The following is a 15,069-nucleotide window of genomic DNA, read 5'->3' on the forward strand; positions in this document are numbered from 1 at the left end:
ACGATTTTTATTTTTCGCTTTTATGCTTTTGATTGTATCCAAAATGTATTTTACTTATAATAGGGCAATAAATGAAATATTATTGTGTGGTTTCGGCAATGAAGAATACAGCCACCCCCTCTCTTCCCGTGGGTGTCGTAAGAGACGACTAAGGGATGGCAGGATTCCACTACCGCCTTGGAACTTAAAAAGCCGACCAATGGTGGGATAACCATCCAACTGCTGCCTTTTAAATACACAGGACAAAGACGAGTAGCAGCGTCTTCGGTGCGACAAAGCCAGCCCTGCGGTCACCAACCCGCGTGCCCAGCATGGTGACTATGGGCAAAATTCATGTGTCCGCGCCTTTTTAGGCGCGAACTTAGAGAGGTCTAAGTCCAGCAGTGGACAATAGTGAATTGCGATAGAATGAAGTGATGATGATGATGATTTAGCTTACGCAAAATCTAATGTACGAAATATGTTTGGTAACTACCATGACATTCGTTTCCTTAACCTTAGCTAAAACGTCTGCAGCATACAATTATTTACTATAATTGTATCAGCTTGCCTTTTCCCTATAAATCGCATAATGTGAACTATTACATCGCTATCGAGTGTTCAACAGGGCGTCACTTTGTATTAAGTGGGTTTAATGCAATGTTTTTCAATGAGTTACTTGATAAACATAAGCGGTTAGGGGAATATTTTGAGTGTAAAATTTACTTCTTAAATTATTTATGGTAATTTTTTTTAGGGTTTCGAATGGCTTTTTATTATAGTTAATTTTTAAGGATATTTTTAAATTACGTATGTTATTTGAACACGATGTTCATTTTTTATGACCCTATCGTTATTCACTGCTAAACATTACCTCATCACAGTCGCTTGCGTCTTTACTTGCGATTTTGTGCAGATTGTTGTTCAGCGGAAGTTGCTTGTTTTTTATTTATGTTATGACACCCTCACGTTTCTCTGCTCCTATGGTAAGCACTTAATGCTTGTATTATGGGTAACAGCCGACTGTTATAGTATTTTTAATTATAAATATTATACATAGAAATAACACATCATAACACACATACACACATAACATATATATATTCTTTCCTTTTATTTATTCTTTGATATTAATTAATATATATTTCACCCAGATTCAGACGTGAATCGAACCCGCAAGCCGCGGAACAGAAAGCAGGACCAGTACAAACTGCGCCAATGGGCTAGTCAAATACTAGTACCTGGGTGAGCGAGCGTAGCTCGGTATTTTTAGTAAATCGTGTTTTTTGGAAATCATATTTAAATTAATATTACATAAAAATTTAAATAAATATAAAAACGTTAAAAATAAAAAATTAATAATGATAAAAGATAAATAATATTTTTCGATTTTACATACATTATTAAATAAAAAATAACGAGTATAATTAGAAAAAAAAAGAAAAAATAATAATCGATCGAGGATTAGAATCATGGTATTTTCGGTCGATCGCGACCGGCCGATTTCTCACCTGAGCTATTACAACATTACTTACATTTGCGAAAATTACCTTCATATTCTAACGATATTTTTTCATTGTCTAAAAACGGGGATAAGACGATATTTTCTATTTATATTATATACAAGAACTGCTCGTTTAATAGTATAAGATATAATTTCATACTTTAAATAATGTTTGCACTATTGATTACATATGCTTTCTTAACTGAAAAAGGTTTAACTTAAAGCTAAATTGTAAGAATTAATAATAAGTACCTAGGACTAAAAACGTTTTTTTTTTTAAATGTAATTAGGTCGGCAGATAAGTGTACAGCTCACCTGATGTTTGATGTTGAATTTGTATGAATTAAAGATTTCGATTTGTAGGTTGGAAGTAAGAAGCCAAAAGTATAGGCAAGTAGACAAACATAATAATGTTGCCGTTATTAAAAATAAAAAATAAAATAAAAATAATAGGCGCTTCAACACCTGATAGTAAGCGATTACCATAGCTTATAAACGCCTGCAACATCAGAAGCATCGTAAGCACGTTGCCGACCCAATCTCCAATTCCACCTAGGAGCTCTGGTCACCTCACCAAAAGTAACACAACAATGCTTGAAAACAGTATTATTAAACGGTTTTATTTAGCTCACCCCGTTTGTTTTATTTTTTATTTATTATTTATTCTTGGGTCAAATTTAGTAATTCAAATTTCACCCTCTTCCTGTCAACCGATTAATCTGAAATTTTGTATACACTTTGGATTTTGGTGACAATACAATTATGTTTATTCATTATCATTATAAATTCAAGATGGCCGCCGCTACAAAATGGCGGATAATTTATGTTTTATTAATCCCATCAATATGGGTATCAAATGAAAGGGCTCAACAAGCAGAATACAATATACTATAAAAAATTGAAATCCAAGATGGCGGCCGCTACAAAATGGCGGATAACGTAGGTTTTATCAATCCCATCAATATGGGTATCAAATGAAAGGGCTCAACAAGCAGAATACAATATACTATAAAAAATTGAAATACAAGATGGCGGCCGCTACAAAATGGCGGATAACGTAGGTTTTATCGATCCCATCAATATGGGTATCAAATGAAAGTGCTCAACCAGTATAATCAATGTACTATATAAAATTAAAATCCAAGATGGCGGCCTCTACAAAATGGCGGATAACTTAGGTTTTATCAATCCCATCAACATGGGTATCAAATGAAAGGTCTCAACAAGTAGAATACAATTTACTATGCAAAATTGAAATCTAAGCTGGCCGCCGCTATCAAATGTTTGATAACAATTTTTTATCAATCCCACCAATATGGGTATCAAATAAAAGGGCTTGACAAGAAGAATACAGTGCACTATACAACCTCAATATTTAAGATGGGCCTTGCAAAAATGAAGCACTAAATGAATTAAACAGAATGCGAAATAAAAACTAAAAACTAGAAAATAAAAATAGGTAAAAAAACTTTTTAAGTTAAACGGTTTTATGTTAAACATACATTGCAATGTTTAAGATAAATGTACTAAAAACCAAAAAATAATAAAATAGATACAGTCGTGGGAATTATAAACATATGCATAGACTAGACTAAAATAAAACCGTGGGGCACGTCAATTGTCTACAAATTATCGACTTAATGTGCGATAGAAGAATCGTTTAATTCGTCGTTAAAATAGGCAGTTGGCCCGCAGACGGTGAGGAAATTACTTACTATTTTCTTGCTCATGGAAATTCCAATAGTTATACACTCCATGTAAATAAAAGAGATGTTTCAACTAGTTTATCGTTGGACATTCACACTGCTGGCTGGCGAGGAATCGTTTCACTGCTCGTAGTTTGTCTTTAATCGACAAAACATATGATAAAAGTACTACTCGCTCACCACTATGAAACCCTAAAACTCGCTTATAATCGAGCTTGCTAGCTTGTTTCCACATTCTAGCCCTACTTATCACACGTCCATCTTTGTCGGTTGAACAACTGCCTAATTATAGTGTAACATTACAAAACAAACATTTTAATCAACGATTGTAGACAATTGACGTGCCCCACGGTTTTATTTTAGTCTAGTCTATGCATATGTTTATAATTCCCACGACTGTATCTATTTTATTATTTTTTGGTTTTTAGTACATTTATCTTAAACATTGCAATGTATGTTTAACATAAAACCGTTTAACTTAAAAAGTTTTTTTACCTATTTTTATTTAGCTGTGATCTTCTGTAAGGTATGGTTCTGTAGGCTGCTAAATATTTTGAGCAGGAAATTTCCTGCTGTGCCCTACCTTAGTAACATGTGTAGAGTACTGCAAATCTATATCTATCGTAATATTATAAAGTCAAAGAGTTTGTTTGTTTGAACGCCCTAAAAGTTAAAATATTATAATTACGCGTTTGAATTGAAAAATTATCGTTGTGTTGGATAGTCCATTTACCGAGAAAGACTATAATAGGCTATACTAGCTGACCCCGCAATCGTTGTTTTGCCATATATGTAATTAACACTCAACTTCCCCCCTACCTCCCCTCATAAATTAAGGGGATGAAAATAGATGTTTTTCAATTCTTAGAACTACCCAATATGCACACAAAATTTCATGAGAATCGGTCAAGCCGTTACGGAGGAGTTTAACTACAAACACCGCGACGCGAGAATTTTATGTATTTGATAATATTTTAATTCGTTTTTTCCCCAAATTAATGCGGATGAATCGAGTTATATAAATTCAACACCCAAAATACAACGTATCCATCTTCAGTTCATTCGCCTATTTCGCAGGAACGATAAATTTTCATGGCTTGAAGGCTTTTAATGAAGTTATGGTTGCTGTTTACACAGTTACTATATTACAAACTAGATTTAAGGCTTTGAATTAAGCTTAACAGAATTACTGTAAATCTATTCATTAAATATAATTATAGACTAGCAATACCCGTGCGAATAATTCGCACTAAATGAGTAAAAAACTTACCTATATTGTTTCAAAATTAAAGTTGTTATGTTATATATATAATTTTAATAATTTATTAATTTAGAAAAACAAAAGTGATGATAATTTTTTTAAATGTGGATGCCGGTAGAGCAAGCAATTATCTATAAAATGATATATAATTTATATGGAGCAATTGTGAGGTTTTTTCTAAAAAAGGAGGCAAACATCTTAACCTTAGCGTATTAATTTATATGATTACCTACTATTTGTGACTGACGGAAACCAAACATACCAAAGCAAATACTGCCTAAACAAAGTTATAATTGTTTTCTATAATTGCGTAGGTAAAAGAAATGTTTTATTTTAAGTAATGTTAAATTTTTCCTAAATAATCACTGTGTGTTACGTGTAGTACTTGAAATAAAATAAATAAATATCAACTTTACTAACTAAATATTTGTGTAGTCGCCTATATCATCAATCAAACGACACGTATCTTATTTATTGGAAAACAATTAAGAGAAAAAGGAAGAAAGAGTTCCTCAACTAAGCAATACTTTTTACGAAATAAAATCTTTTCGTAATAAACCGTTTTCTATACAATTCAGATACCTCAGGAGAAGTAAAATATTCATAAGTTACGAACGTCCGTAGAAAATTTTATCTTCTTTATTCTTTTAAAGAATCCATTAATAAAATATATCTATATATTTATACATGAAGCAAAAAATTTGTAACCCTTTTTAGTTCCATGCATTTGACACACACACGCATATTATATATATTCTTTTATTGATGGTTAAAGTCTGTAGTCAAATTGAAATGTTTTAAAAAAGGTTTTTTATTTTCATAATTTTTTGGTTTTCTTTAATTAAATTTTTTAATTATGGTCGAATTTTGACCTCTGGGCGACCACTAGTATATTTAAATAACTAGTAGGTAAATAGTTTGACCTATCTGCTATCTCTCGAACTGCTTAAAATTTATGACAAAAGCCTAAAACAATATCGGGGTAAATCGTAACTCCTAATAAATATGGAGTCATCAACAATGATTCACTCGAAGTAGATCCGTATACTGCCTACCGATGTTCGTTAGAAAAACGTTACATTTACCAAAAACATATCGAACAAAAAGAAACTCTACTGTTAACTAATAAGATATTTTTTCACTTGATCGTCTTCTAATATGAGATTTTGTAGTTATTGTGTAGTGGTAACCGCAAGAGGGTATGATATACTGTTATTGGCCTTCCGCTTTTCAAGAATGGATGGTGTACACTCGGCGCCGTGACGGATGATGGTAATAAATATAATAAAATTAAGGTAATACTTTCTTTTATCTTATCATTAATTATTGAAAATGTTAATCTACGTCAAAATTAAAGACACCATCTTTTCGTGGCATCGTGGATACACTATACAGTTTTTAAGTCCTCTAAAGTCAAAAGAAACTTCGTTATGTTAGATAATACATTTCGACTACATACTGTGCAACGCGAATATCATCTATATAAAAACATCCTATATACGTATATTCGGTATTCTGTTAGTGATTTCGGAACATACATTTTATAAAAACACCATTATAGAGTAACTGCAGCTAATAATGAAGTTAGGCACAGCAGAAAAATTATAAATCACAAACAGTACAGTAAAAAAGTGCTTAGAGTTGTGTGTATGGTGATGTGGCAGTCTGCAATGTGCCCTTGATACTTCTCGTGTTACATACACACGTAGACTGGTATAATCACTTACTGTTGGAGGCGGATCGTGCGTTTGTTTATCACTCGAGAGCTATAAAAAAACTACGACCATTAAACACAATACAATACAATACAATACAATACAAGTACTATTTATTGTACACAAAAAAATATTACTTATACAGAGTAAGAATGTAAATAATCGAATGAGTAAATAATGGAAATAAAGGCGAGAACTGTAGTCAGCAAACCGCTACCGACATTATCATACAAAAAGTAAATAAATAACTTTATTTACAAAATGAACAGCGAAAATAAAAGTTATTTTTCGTTACGTACGACTCGTAGAGAAAACAGCGTGACGTTTGCGTACGATTGCGTTTTACGACGAGCGTGACAGGATTCCCGCATATTTACTTTTACGAGCGCACCGCAGCAGTGCCGTGCCGAGCGGTGCACTTTCGAAACTAAGAATAAACTTTATTGTACATTTTGTAAACTAAAGCTTTTTAACACTGGTTTTAAATGTCATTAAATGTATCCGAGTTTCTGAGGCCGAGGTTAGCGTGTAAGTAAACTTTACAAATATACGCATAAGTTATTAAAGGACAGTAGAGCACGTGTTAATTAATATCAATGTTGGGGCAGTCCAGACGTGCGTGCGTTGGTCGGGAGGTTCCGTGGTTGACGTCACGTTCGCCACGCCAGCCATCGCACGCAGAGTGGAGGGGTGGAGGGTGGAGACGGAGGTAGAGACTCTCTCGGACCATCGATATATAAGGTTCGAGGTGTCTCCAGCTCCCGTACGTCCGGCGTTGTTGTCGTCATCAACGTCGTCCATTGGGCGTAGTCAGTTTCCGCGTTGGGCTCTCTCCAAGCTCAACCGGGAACTGGCTGAGGAGGCCGCAATCATCGGCCGCTGGAGTCTTCCGCCGCTTATGGAGTTTGGGGTGGATGAGGCGGCTAACCGGCTCTGCGACGTATTTACTGCTGTCAGCAGAGCGGCCATGCCACTCGCGAAGCGTCCACCCATGCGGCGGGCGCTCTACTGGTGGTCGGCCGAGATAGCCGGTCTCCGGGCCGCCTGCAACGGGGCCAGGAGGCAATATACTCGGAGCAGGCGGAGACGCCCCCAGGACGTGGACAGGGACGACAGGCTGCGCAGGATCTACGTGGAGAAAAGGAAGATCCTGCAGCAGGCCATATGCCGAGCCAAGGAAGAAGCCTGGCTGGAGCTAGTTGGGGGTCTGGAGAGAGACCCCTGGGGCCGACCGTATATTTGGGCGCGAAACAAGCTCCGCGCCCATTCGGCCCCCATCAGCGAAACGCTCCAGCCGGAGCAACTCGGGAGGATCGTCGGGGAACTCTTTCCCGACGAACCCGAGGGCTTCGTGCCCCCCAGGATGGCTCGGCAGACGCCGGACGAGGAGGAGGGTGTTCCCCCACCCGTCACAGAGGCTGAAATGGAGGCGGCGTTGTCCCGCCTTCGGAGTAAGAAGAGGGCGCCGGGTCCAGACGGGGTGCACGGGAGAGTACTTGCGATCGCTCTCGGGCACCTCGGCAACAGCCTCCGGGAACTTTTTGACCGCTGCCTGCGGTCTGGTCAGTTCCCGGGGGCCTGGAAGGAGGGTCGGCTCTGCCTACTTCCTAAGGCAGGGCGGACCCCGGACTCGGCTTCGTCGGTGCGACCGGTGGTGTTGCTGAACGAAGCTGGGAAACTCTTGGAGAGAATAGTGGCTTCCCGGCTCGTTCAGCACCTGGAGGAGGGCTCGGGACCCGGACTGTCGGAATCCCAATTCGGGTTTCGAGCGCGCCGGTCGACCATCGACGCCCTCAAACGCCTGCGGGCGGTGACGGGTGAGGCGGAACAAGGGAGGGAGGTGGTGGTCGCGGTGTCGTTGGACATCGCGAACGCCTTCAACAGCCTCCCGCACGCAGTGATACGGGAGGCACTGAAATTCTTCGGAGTGCCCCCGTATCTAGGGAGGCTGTTGGAGGCGTACCTCTCCGATCGGAAAGTAGGCCTCGAGAATCGGTCGGGGTCCGTGGAGTGGCGGCGAGTCGGCTGTGGTGTCCCGCAAGGATCGGTGCTGGGCCCGATCTTGTGGGACATTGGTTACGACTGGGTCCTGCGAGGCCGTCTCCTCCCCGGGATGGGTGTCATCTGCTACGCGGATGACACCCTCGTTTACTCTCGGGGACGAGACTACAAGGAGGCGGCGCGGCTGGCCGAGGTCGGACTCGACCTCGTGATCAGCCGCATAAAGAGTTTGGGGCTTCGGGTCAGAATTGACAAGACCGAAGCCCTCCTCTTTCGCGGGACCGGACGTAAGGGACCCCCACCGGGGGCTACCCTACAGATCGGAGAGGGGAGGGTCAGGATGAGCTCCCAAATCAAATATCTGGGGCTCATCCTTGACGGAGGGTGGACCTTCGGCTCACACTTCGCTGTGGTGGGACCGAAGGTCGTGAAGGTGGCGAGTGCACTGGGCAGACTCCTCCCGAACCTCGGAGGACCCAGCGCCGCCTGCAGGCAGCTATATTCCGGAGTCTGCCGGAGTATGGCGACGTACGGTGCCCCGGTTTGGGCGGATCGCCTCACTGCGAGGAATAAGGCCGCGCTGCGGTCTGCGCAGAGGATCATCGCGGTGAGGGTGATCCGGGGGTACCGTACGGTATCGTGGGCTGCAGCTACTGCTCTAGCCGGCGATCCCCCGTGGGAACTCGTGGCGGAGGTCCTTGCCGAGACCTACTCATACGTCTCGGGTAGGAGGGCTCTCGGTGAGAACCCCACGTTGGACGGGATCCTACGGGTGCGCCAGGTAGGGCAAGAAGCACTAATGCGGAGGTGGGGGGAGGACCTGGCGGAGCAGCCGTATGGCACACGAGTAACGGCTGCCTTGCGCCCGGTCCTTGAGCGGTGGATGCGCCGCAAGCGCAAACCCCTCACCTTCCGTCTGACGCAGGTTCTCACCGGGCACGGTTGCTTTGGTGAATACTTGTGTCGGACGGCCCAAAGGGAGCCGACGACTGAATGTCACGATTGTGGCGCGGCGGTGGACTCTGCCCAGCACACCCTCGAGGTGTGCCCGAGATGGGCGGCGCTACGTCGCGATCTGACGACAGTCCTCGGAGGGGACTTGTCACTGCCGAGCGTTATCACCGCGATGCTCGGCGACGACGAGTCCTGGAAGGCGATGGTCTCCTTCTGCGAGACAGTAATGTCCCAGAAGGAGAACGACGAGCGGATGAGAGAGGGGGCCACCGACGAGGCCTCCGTCCGCAGGCGACGAACGGGGGTGCGTAGGAGGCGCTACTTAATGCGTTTCCAGTAACGCCCCTGTGCCCGTGTCGGGCCGGGATGGGAACCCGGTCCTGCTAGACATGGCGTCGTCGGGATTGTTCAGAGGTGAGCCGGACAGTCCCATGGAGGAGAAGTCTGGTCTTTTCGCCGAGGCCAGCCTGTCGCTGGAGGGATCCTGTTGCCTGCAGATCCGGGACCCTCCAATTAAAGCGGCTGAAGGCTCCCGCAGGGGTTTTGGTCGGTAGTGCACCCCCAAGTGCTAAGCCGACATACGGTCTAGGACTGCCTACCCGGGCATTCTGGATATCACCCGTAAATGGGTTACCCTGCGATATCAAAAAAAAAAAAAAAAAAAAAAAAACGTGTTAATTAATAAAATGTTTAGTTAGGTAACAAAAATATACATGCACATATTATAATGTATACGTTTGTAATATGTACATAAAGTGTCAACACACACAGTGTGACACAAAGTTTGTCAATTAAGTGTTTTGATTTTTGTAGATAAAAAATAATTTTGTATTTCAAATTTACAGACAGCTTCTGCAAGGAAAAATCTAATGCGACCACTTTTTTTGAAACAGCAAATTATTCAACTTTAAAATATTTTTTATAATTTTAAAACTTTGATGTTCGTAGCATCCTACGGCATTATCTGATGATGAGAATGCAAGAAACCCGTGTTCTAATTTTGATAAATAATTTAGTAGTTTAGTATGTTATAAATATAATTATGTTTGCTCGCAAACGAAAAAAAACGGACTTCAATTACATCGACAAGTAAAACAACGTAAGTAGACGAAAAAAATTAACAAACGCACTAGTCGTCACTACGATTTTCGAGGATTTCCCTCGATTTCTCTAAGATTCCATCATCAAGTCCTGGTTTCCATGGTACCACACTTGCAATATCTCCTTTCCAAGAAAAAAAGAATTATCAAAATCGGTTCATAAACGACGAAGTTACCCCCAAACATACATAAAAAGATATATATCGAGTTTTATATATATACGGTGGAATTGAATAGCCTCCTCCTTTTTTGAAGTCGGTTAAAAAATATAATATCTTATTTATAAACTACACAGCATCCCGCACTAGCTTCGAAAGTTAATTTCTAGTTAAGTAAACCAAAGGAAAGATAATTAAGTGTATCAAGTGAACCTCCGAGGCTCATGTGTAGAGCGAAGCGTATGTTGAGATGGAGGAAGCAAATAACGTACATATGCTTAGTAAAAGCATCTTATTTATTTTAACAAATATTGTTAACAGAGCATAGGTTTAAAATTATCTAAAATATACATAAATACATTTGTTTCATTTTACATACAGATAGCACGAAGCAAATACAGATATACAGAGTGACTGGTGAATTACTATCAATATTTACAGAGGATACTCGGTACATGATTCTCATTCGAATTATGTAAAAAAAAATAGGTACTTAATTTTTGACAAAATTCCCATAAATTTCAATTTAAATAAATGAAATGTAGACATATTAATTTTCAGCCATAATGGCGGCGCGTGCGGCCTTGGCCTTGTACTGTGCCGCTTGCCGCCGCCCGCCGCCACCCCCGCCAATTCTAATTCCCCCCTAAATTCGATTAGTAGGTCACTAGGTCAGTTGGGCAAGCGCCGCCATAAGGTTTGTACGCCGGAATACGTCCATTTTTCCGCGCGCGCGCCTTGTGATCGATCTTACGCGTATACCTAATATGTCAAGCATGAATGTGTGAATTATAAGTAATTAGGTATGGCTTATCAATACACAAATGCAGAGTACTTAAAAGTGACCCGTTCGTGTTATATCGTGTAAAAGACAATAAGTATGGTTCATTTATTACGTAAGACGATTTAGGAGGAGAGGGGATCGATCATGTCTTTAGTCTCGATAGTTCTTAGGTAAAATTACAAAAATGCACAAAGTGAAAATACCTTGAAAAATCGCGGACAATCGCGCGAGTGGCGACTAGTTGTCACTTGCTTTCGTAAACAACATTCGTTATTTCGTTGATTAATATTGTAGTTGAATAATAATTGGATTATTGAAGTGTGAATAGTTTCTTTTATTTGTTTTTTTTTTTTTTTTGTTCAGCCTCTGGACTGAAAATCTTATGTCGATAAAGATCAATAATTAAAACCAAAGTTTATTACTACCAAAAAATAAAAATTATTAGTACCTACCTAAAGTACAAATAAAAATAAACATTGAAACAAACCAAACGTGTATTCATTTTTTCGTTTAGATTCTTACGTAATAAATTAATATTTACCAAATTATCAAGGGGAATATTTATCAAGGGGAAGGGGGTCGGCCTAATCTTATCTTGGTATTTTTGCCTGTCCTACGCCAAAATTAAAGTATGAAGGGGGAATGGATCATACTGGTTTATCAAAAGTAGCCTGCTACCCTGTTAACACTTGGCGGTGTTTGGACGTAGGTAAACGACTGCGCGATAACTTAATGTATCTATACCTACACACCTGCTTTGTGACGACTGCGCAGCTAGGGCGTCCAGACGACGCGTAATTAACGAGATAACTGTTGGTTAACTTTACTTAGAAGTTTATGAATATTTATTTTATATGTAATTTTTTTTCGTCATATATGATCGTCAATTAACACGTCCTCAAATATTGATAGTAATTCACCAGTCATCCTGTATATATATATATATATATTGCTTCGTTTGTATACAAATTAAAATATATCATATATATACAGATGAGAATCAAGAAACCAATATATAGTTGTCTTATGTGGAATGTTAATCCTAAGTAATTTTTTTTTTGCTAAAAAATGAACGATTTCAATAAAAAGGAGAGTCACCATAGTAAAAAAGGAAGTGGTCATAGCTACATCATAAAATGTATATCATATCTTCCTAAATTCCTTTGCGAATTTAATCTCCGCACATGACAAATGTTTGTACAGATTATACAAATGTTTGTCGTGGTCTGACTAACTACTCCTACCTCTTTTCATCTTCTAAAAACGCAATTGTGTTTGTAAATTCGAATGGCAAAAACTATAATAGGTAGAGGGTTATCCATTGCCAAATTCTTGGCTTACTATTTCTATTAAAATTAGAAAAAATATTAGTTTTTTTTTGTGCGTCTAAGCGTACGTTCAATTTTAGGATCAAACCCCCGATTGAAGATAATTCGACCAAAGGATTAGTGTCGCACTAAATACTGATTACGGTGACACATGATACGTCGAGCTGAAATAAAGATTAAGCTAAAGATTACGATTGTTTTGTGTCGTTGTGTGGTGTGAGTGAACGTGTGTGTGATCTTTCAATTTGTTGTTGTTATTGAATATTTAGATTTAGTAAACGCTAAAATATGTCGTATGTAGTTGTTTTATTTCCAATTTCGTTAGTTGAAGTATTACTTTAGTTTTAATTCAAATTTGTAAATTGTAACTATTAATTATTTTATATGCGACGAATTAACAATAACATGCAATTATGCATATATATACAAATTATGTTGTTATTTTTTTTATAATATTTTAATATGATTTGTATGTTATTGTATATACGGATTATGATATGCAACTATGCATATATGTACAAATTATGGTGTCAATATTTTTCAATATATTTTAATATGTTTTGTACGTTATTTTATTTACGGATTACGGTTTACTCAGAAATCATAATGCAAAATATTTATTCATGATATGTAGGTACAGTATGTAATGTATATGGCGGTCATTAAAATTTCGTAAAAACGAGTGCAACGGACGTGACGTCATCAATGAACTCTATCGAATGATATAATAAGAAGTATTTGCAAGATGAAACTCGAATGCGCAGACGTGTATTTTATATGATTGCTGAGCACTCACACATATATAAGTTTTTACAAACGGTCTAATAGAAATGAAAAATTAATAAGAATTTTAATTGAATAATAATTGTATAAGGACTCTGAAATAAAGTGATTTCATTGTTTTATTACTTTATTATTTTTATAGTAATGTCCGCTCTTGATTCTATTAGTAGATTTACGAGCGTGCCACATTTTCTGAATGTACTATCAATGACATAGTTTTGTTTATTAACATTCAACCTAATATTAATTATTAATTTTGTTGTGTCCATGTAGGCAGAAATTATCACCAGTAATAATTTATATTTATGTTAACGCTTGTGTAATCTAAATTATAATTATGCATCGGTGTTTATGTTATAAATACAAAGATTTTATTTCAAATAAAAAAATGACACAATAATTATTAATAATACAATTTATGAATATTTTAAACTTTTTTTTTCTTTGTTTTATAGATACCATCGTAGTAAAAGTTAGAGTGAACGTTTTATTTTTCTCACGTTTCGGAGTCGCATCTGTTATATTGAAGAGCTGACTAGTGTACTTTCGAATTTTGACGGCAGATTAGAAGGTTTTTGTTCTTTTCCTCATAATATTTAAATTTTATCGAGATTATAACAGTAGTGACGCCGCGTTGGCGCAGCGGTCACAGCCATGGATTGTACCTGTTGCGCTGGCGGTTGCGGGTTCGATCCCCGCACATAACAAACATTTGTATTGGCCATACAGGTGTTTGCCGTGGTCTGGGTGTTTGTGCAGTCCTAGTGGGTCTCCCCACCGTGCCTCGGAGAGCAAGTTAAGCCGTCGGTCCCGGTTGTTATCCTGTAAACCTAATAGCGATCGTTACTCATAGTAGGGAATATATCCGCCAACCCGCATTAGAGCAGCGTGGTAGATTAAGCTCTGATCCTTCTCCTACATGGGGAAAGAGGCCTGTGCCCAGGAGTGGGATATTACAGGCTGAAGCGAATATAACAGTAGAAAAATTATGTGGTGTCATGGGACACCAGGTCGGAACGAAGTTCCTTCGGATAGTATAGAAGCGACACAATTTGAAAAAAAAAAAAATGTTGAATTATGTAAATATTTTCTAGTTCTTGATTTTTTTTTAATTTTGTTGATTGGTTTTGAATTAAGAACATAAAAGTATCAATGGCCTGCCAAAGTATTAGTTCAACTTATACAAACATGCCAAGATATAAGATGTAACAAACCAAATGATACGAGTAATAAAAGTTTGGTATAAAAACTCATATAGTAAGTGCATAGGCTTTGTCTAACGAATTTCGTATAAAAGTTAAATACGTAATTTTCTGTAAACGTATGCTTGGGAGCTATTATGCAACTTTCACATCTGCAACGGTCGTTATAAATCACAGTGGACGTGTGCGACGCGAAATCTTTATTAGTAGTAACTTCCATGCATTACTCCCCTGGCTATCGTTTAGCTTATGAATTGTTTTCATAGTAAATTTGGTTACAGAATTATTTGAGCTTAGAGCGAATAAATAAAATTTAACGAATGATTTGTTCGTTGGCTAAAAAAATTACAATTATTTGGATTTTAGAAATTACATAAAAGAAGGAATTATTTGTGACGGTTAAGTTTTTACTGACCAAATTATTAGTGATAGTTTCCGTGAGTTTTAGTTTTGACGTGACAACGTCTAGTAAATCGATAACGCCGGCTGCATGCACGAAAACGGATGACTCGTTGTCCCGTTACGCTCACGAAATAGAATAAAATGATTAGAAAAAGAGAGAAAACAGATTAAGTTACATTAACAAAAAAAAAA

The 15,069-nt window shown here is 38.6% G+C and overlaps 1 protein-coding gene across 1 annotated transcript; it reads left to right on the forward strand.

Moving 5' to 3' along the window:
- Window positions 1-6,342: 6,342 nt before the first annotated feature.
- Window positions 6,343-7,378, forward strand: LOC123670118 (the record flags this gene model as incomplete). Its single annotated transcript, XM_045603625.1, has 2 exons — window positions 6,343-6,401; window positions 6,733-7,378. Coding segments are annotated over exons 1-2 (705 nt in total), but the record flags the coding sequence as incomplete, so codon positions are not given.
- Window positions 7,379-15,069: the final 7,691 nt, after the last annotated feature.

Source organism: Melitaea cinxia, chromosome 4, assembly GCF_905220565.1.
Source record: "Melitaea cinxia chromosome 4, ilMelCinx1.1, whole genome shotgun sequence".
Classification (NCBI taxonomy): domain Eukaryota; kingdom Metazoa; phylum Arthropoda; class Insecta; order Lepidoptera; family Nymphalidae; genus Melitaea; species Melitaea cinxia.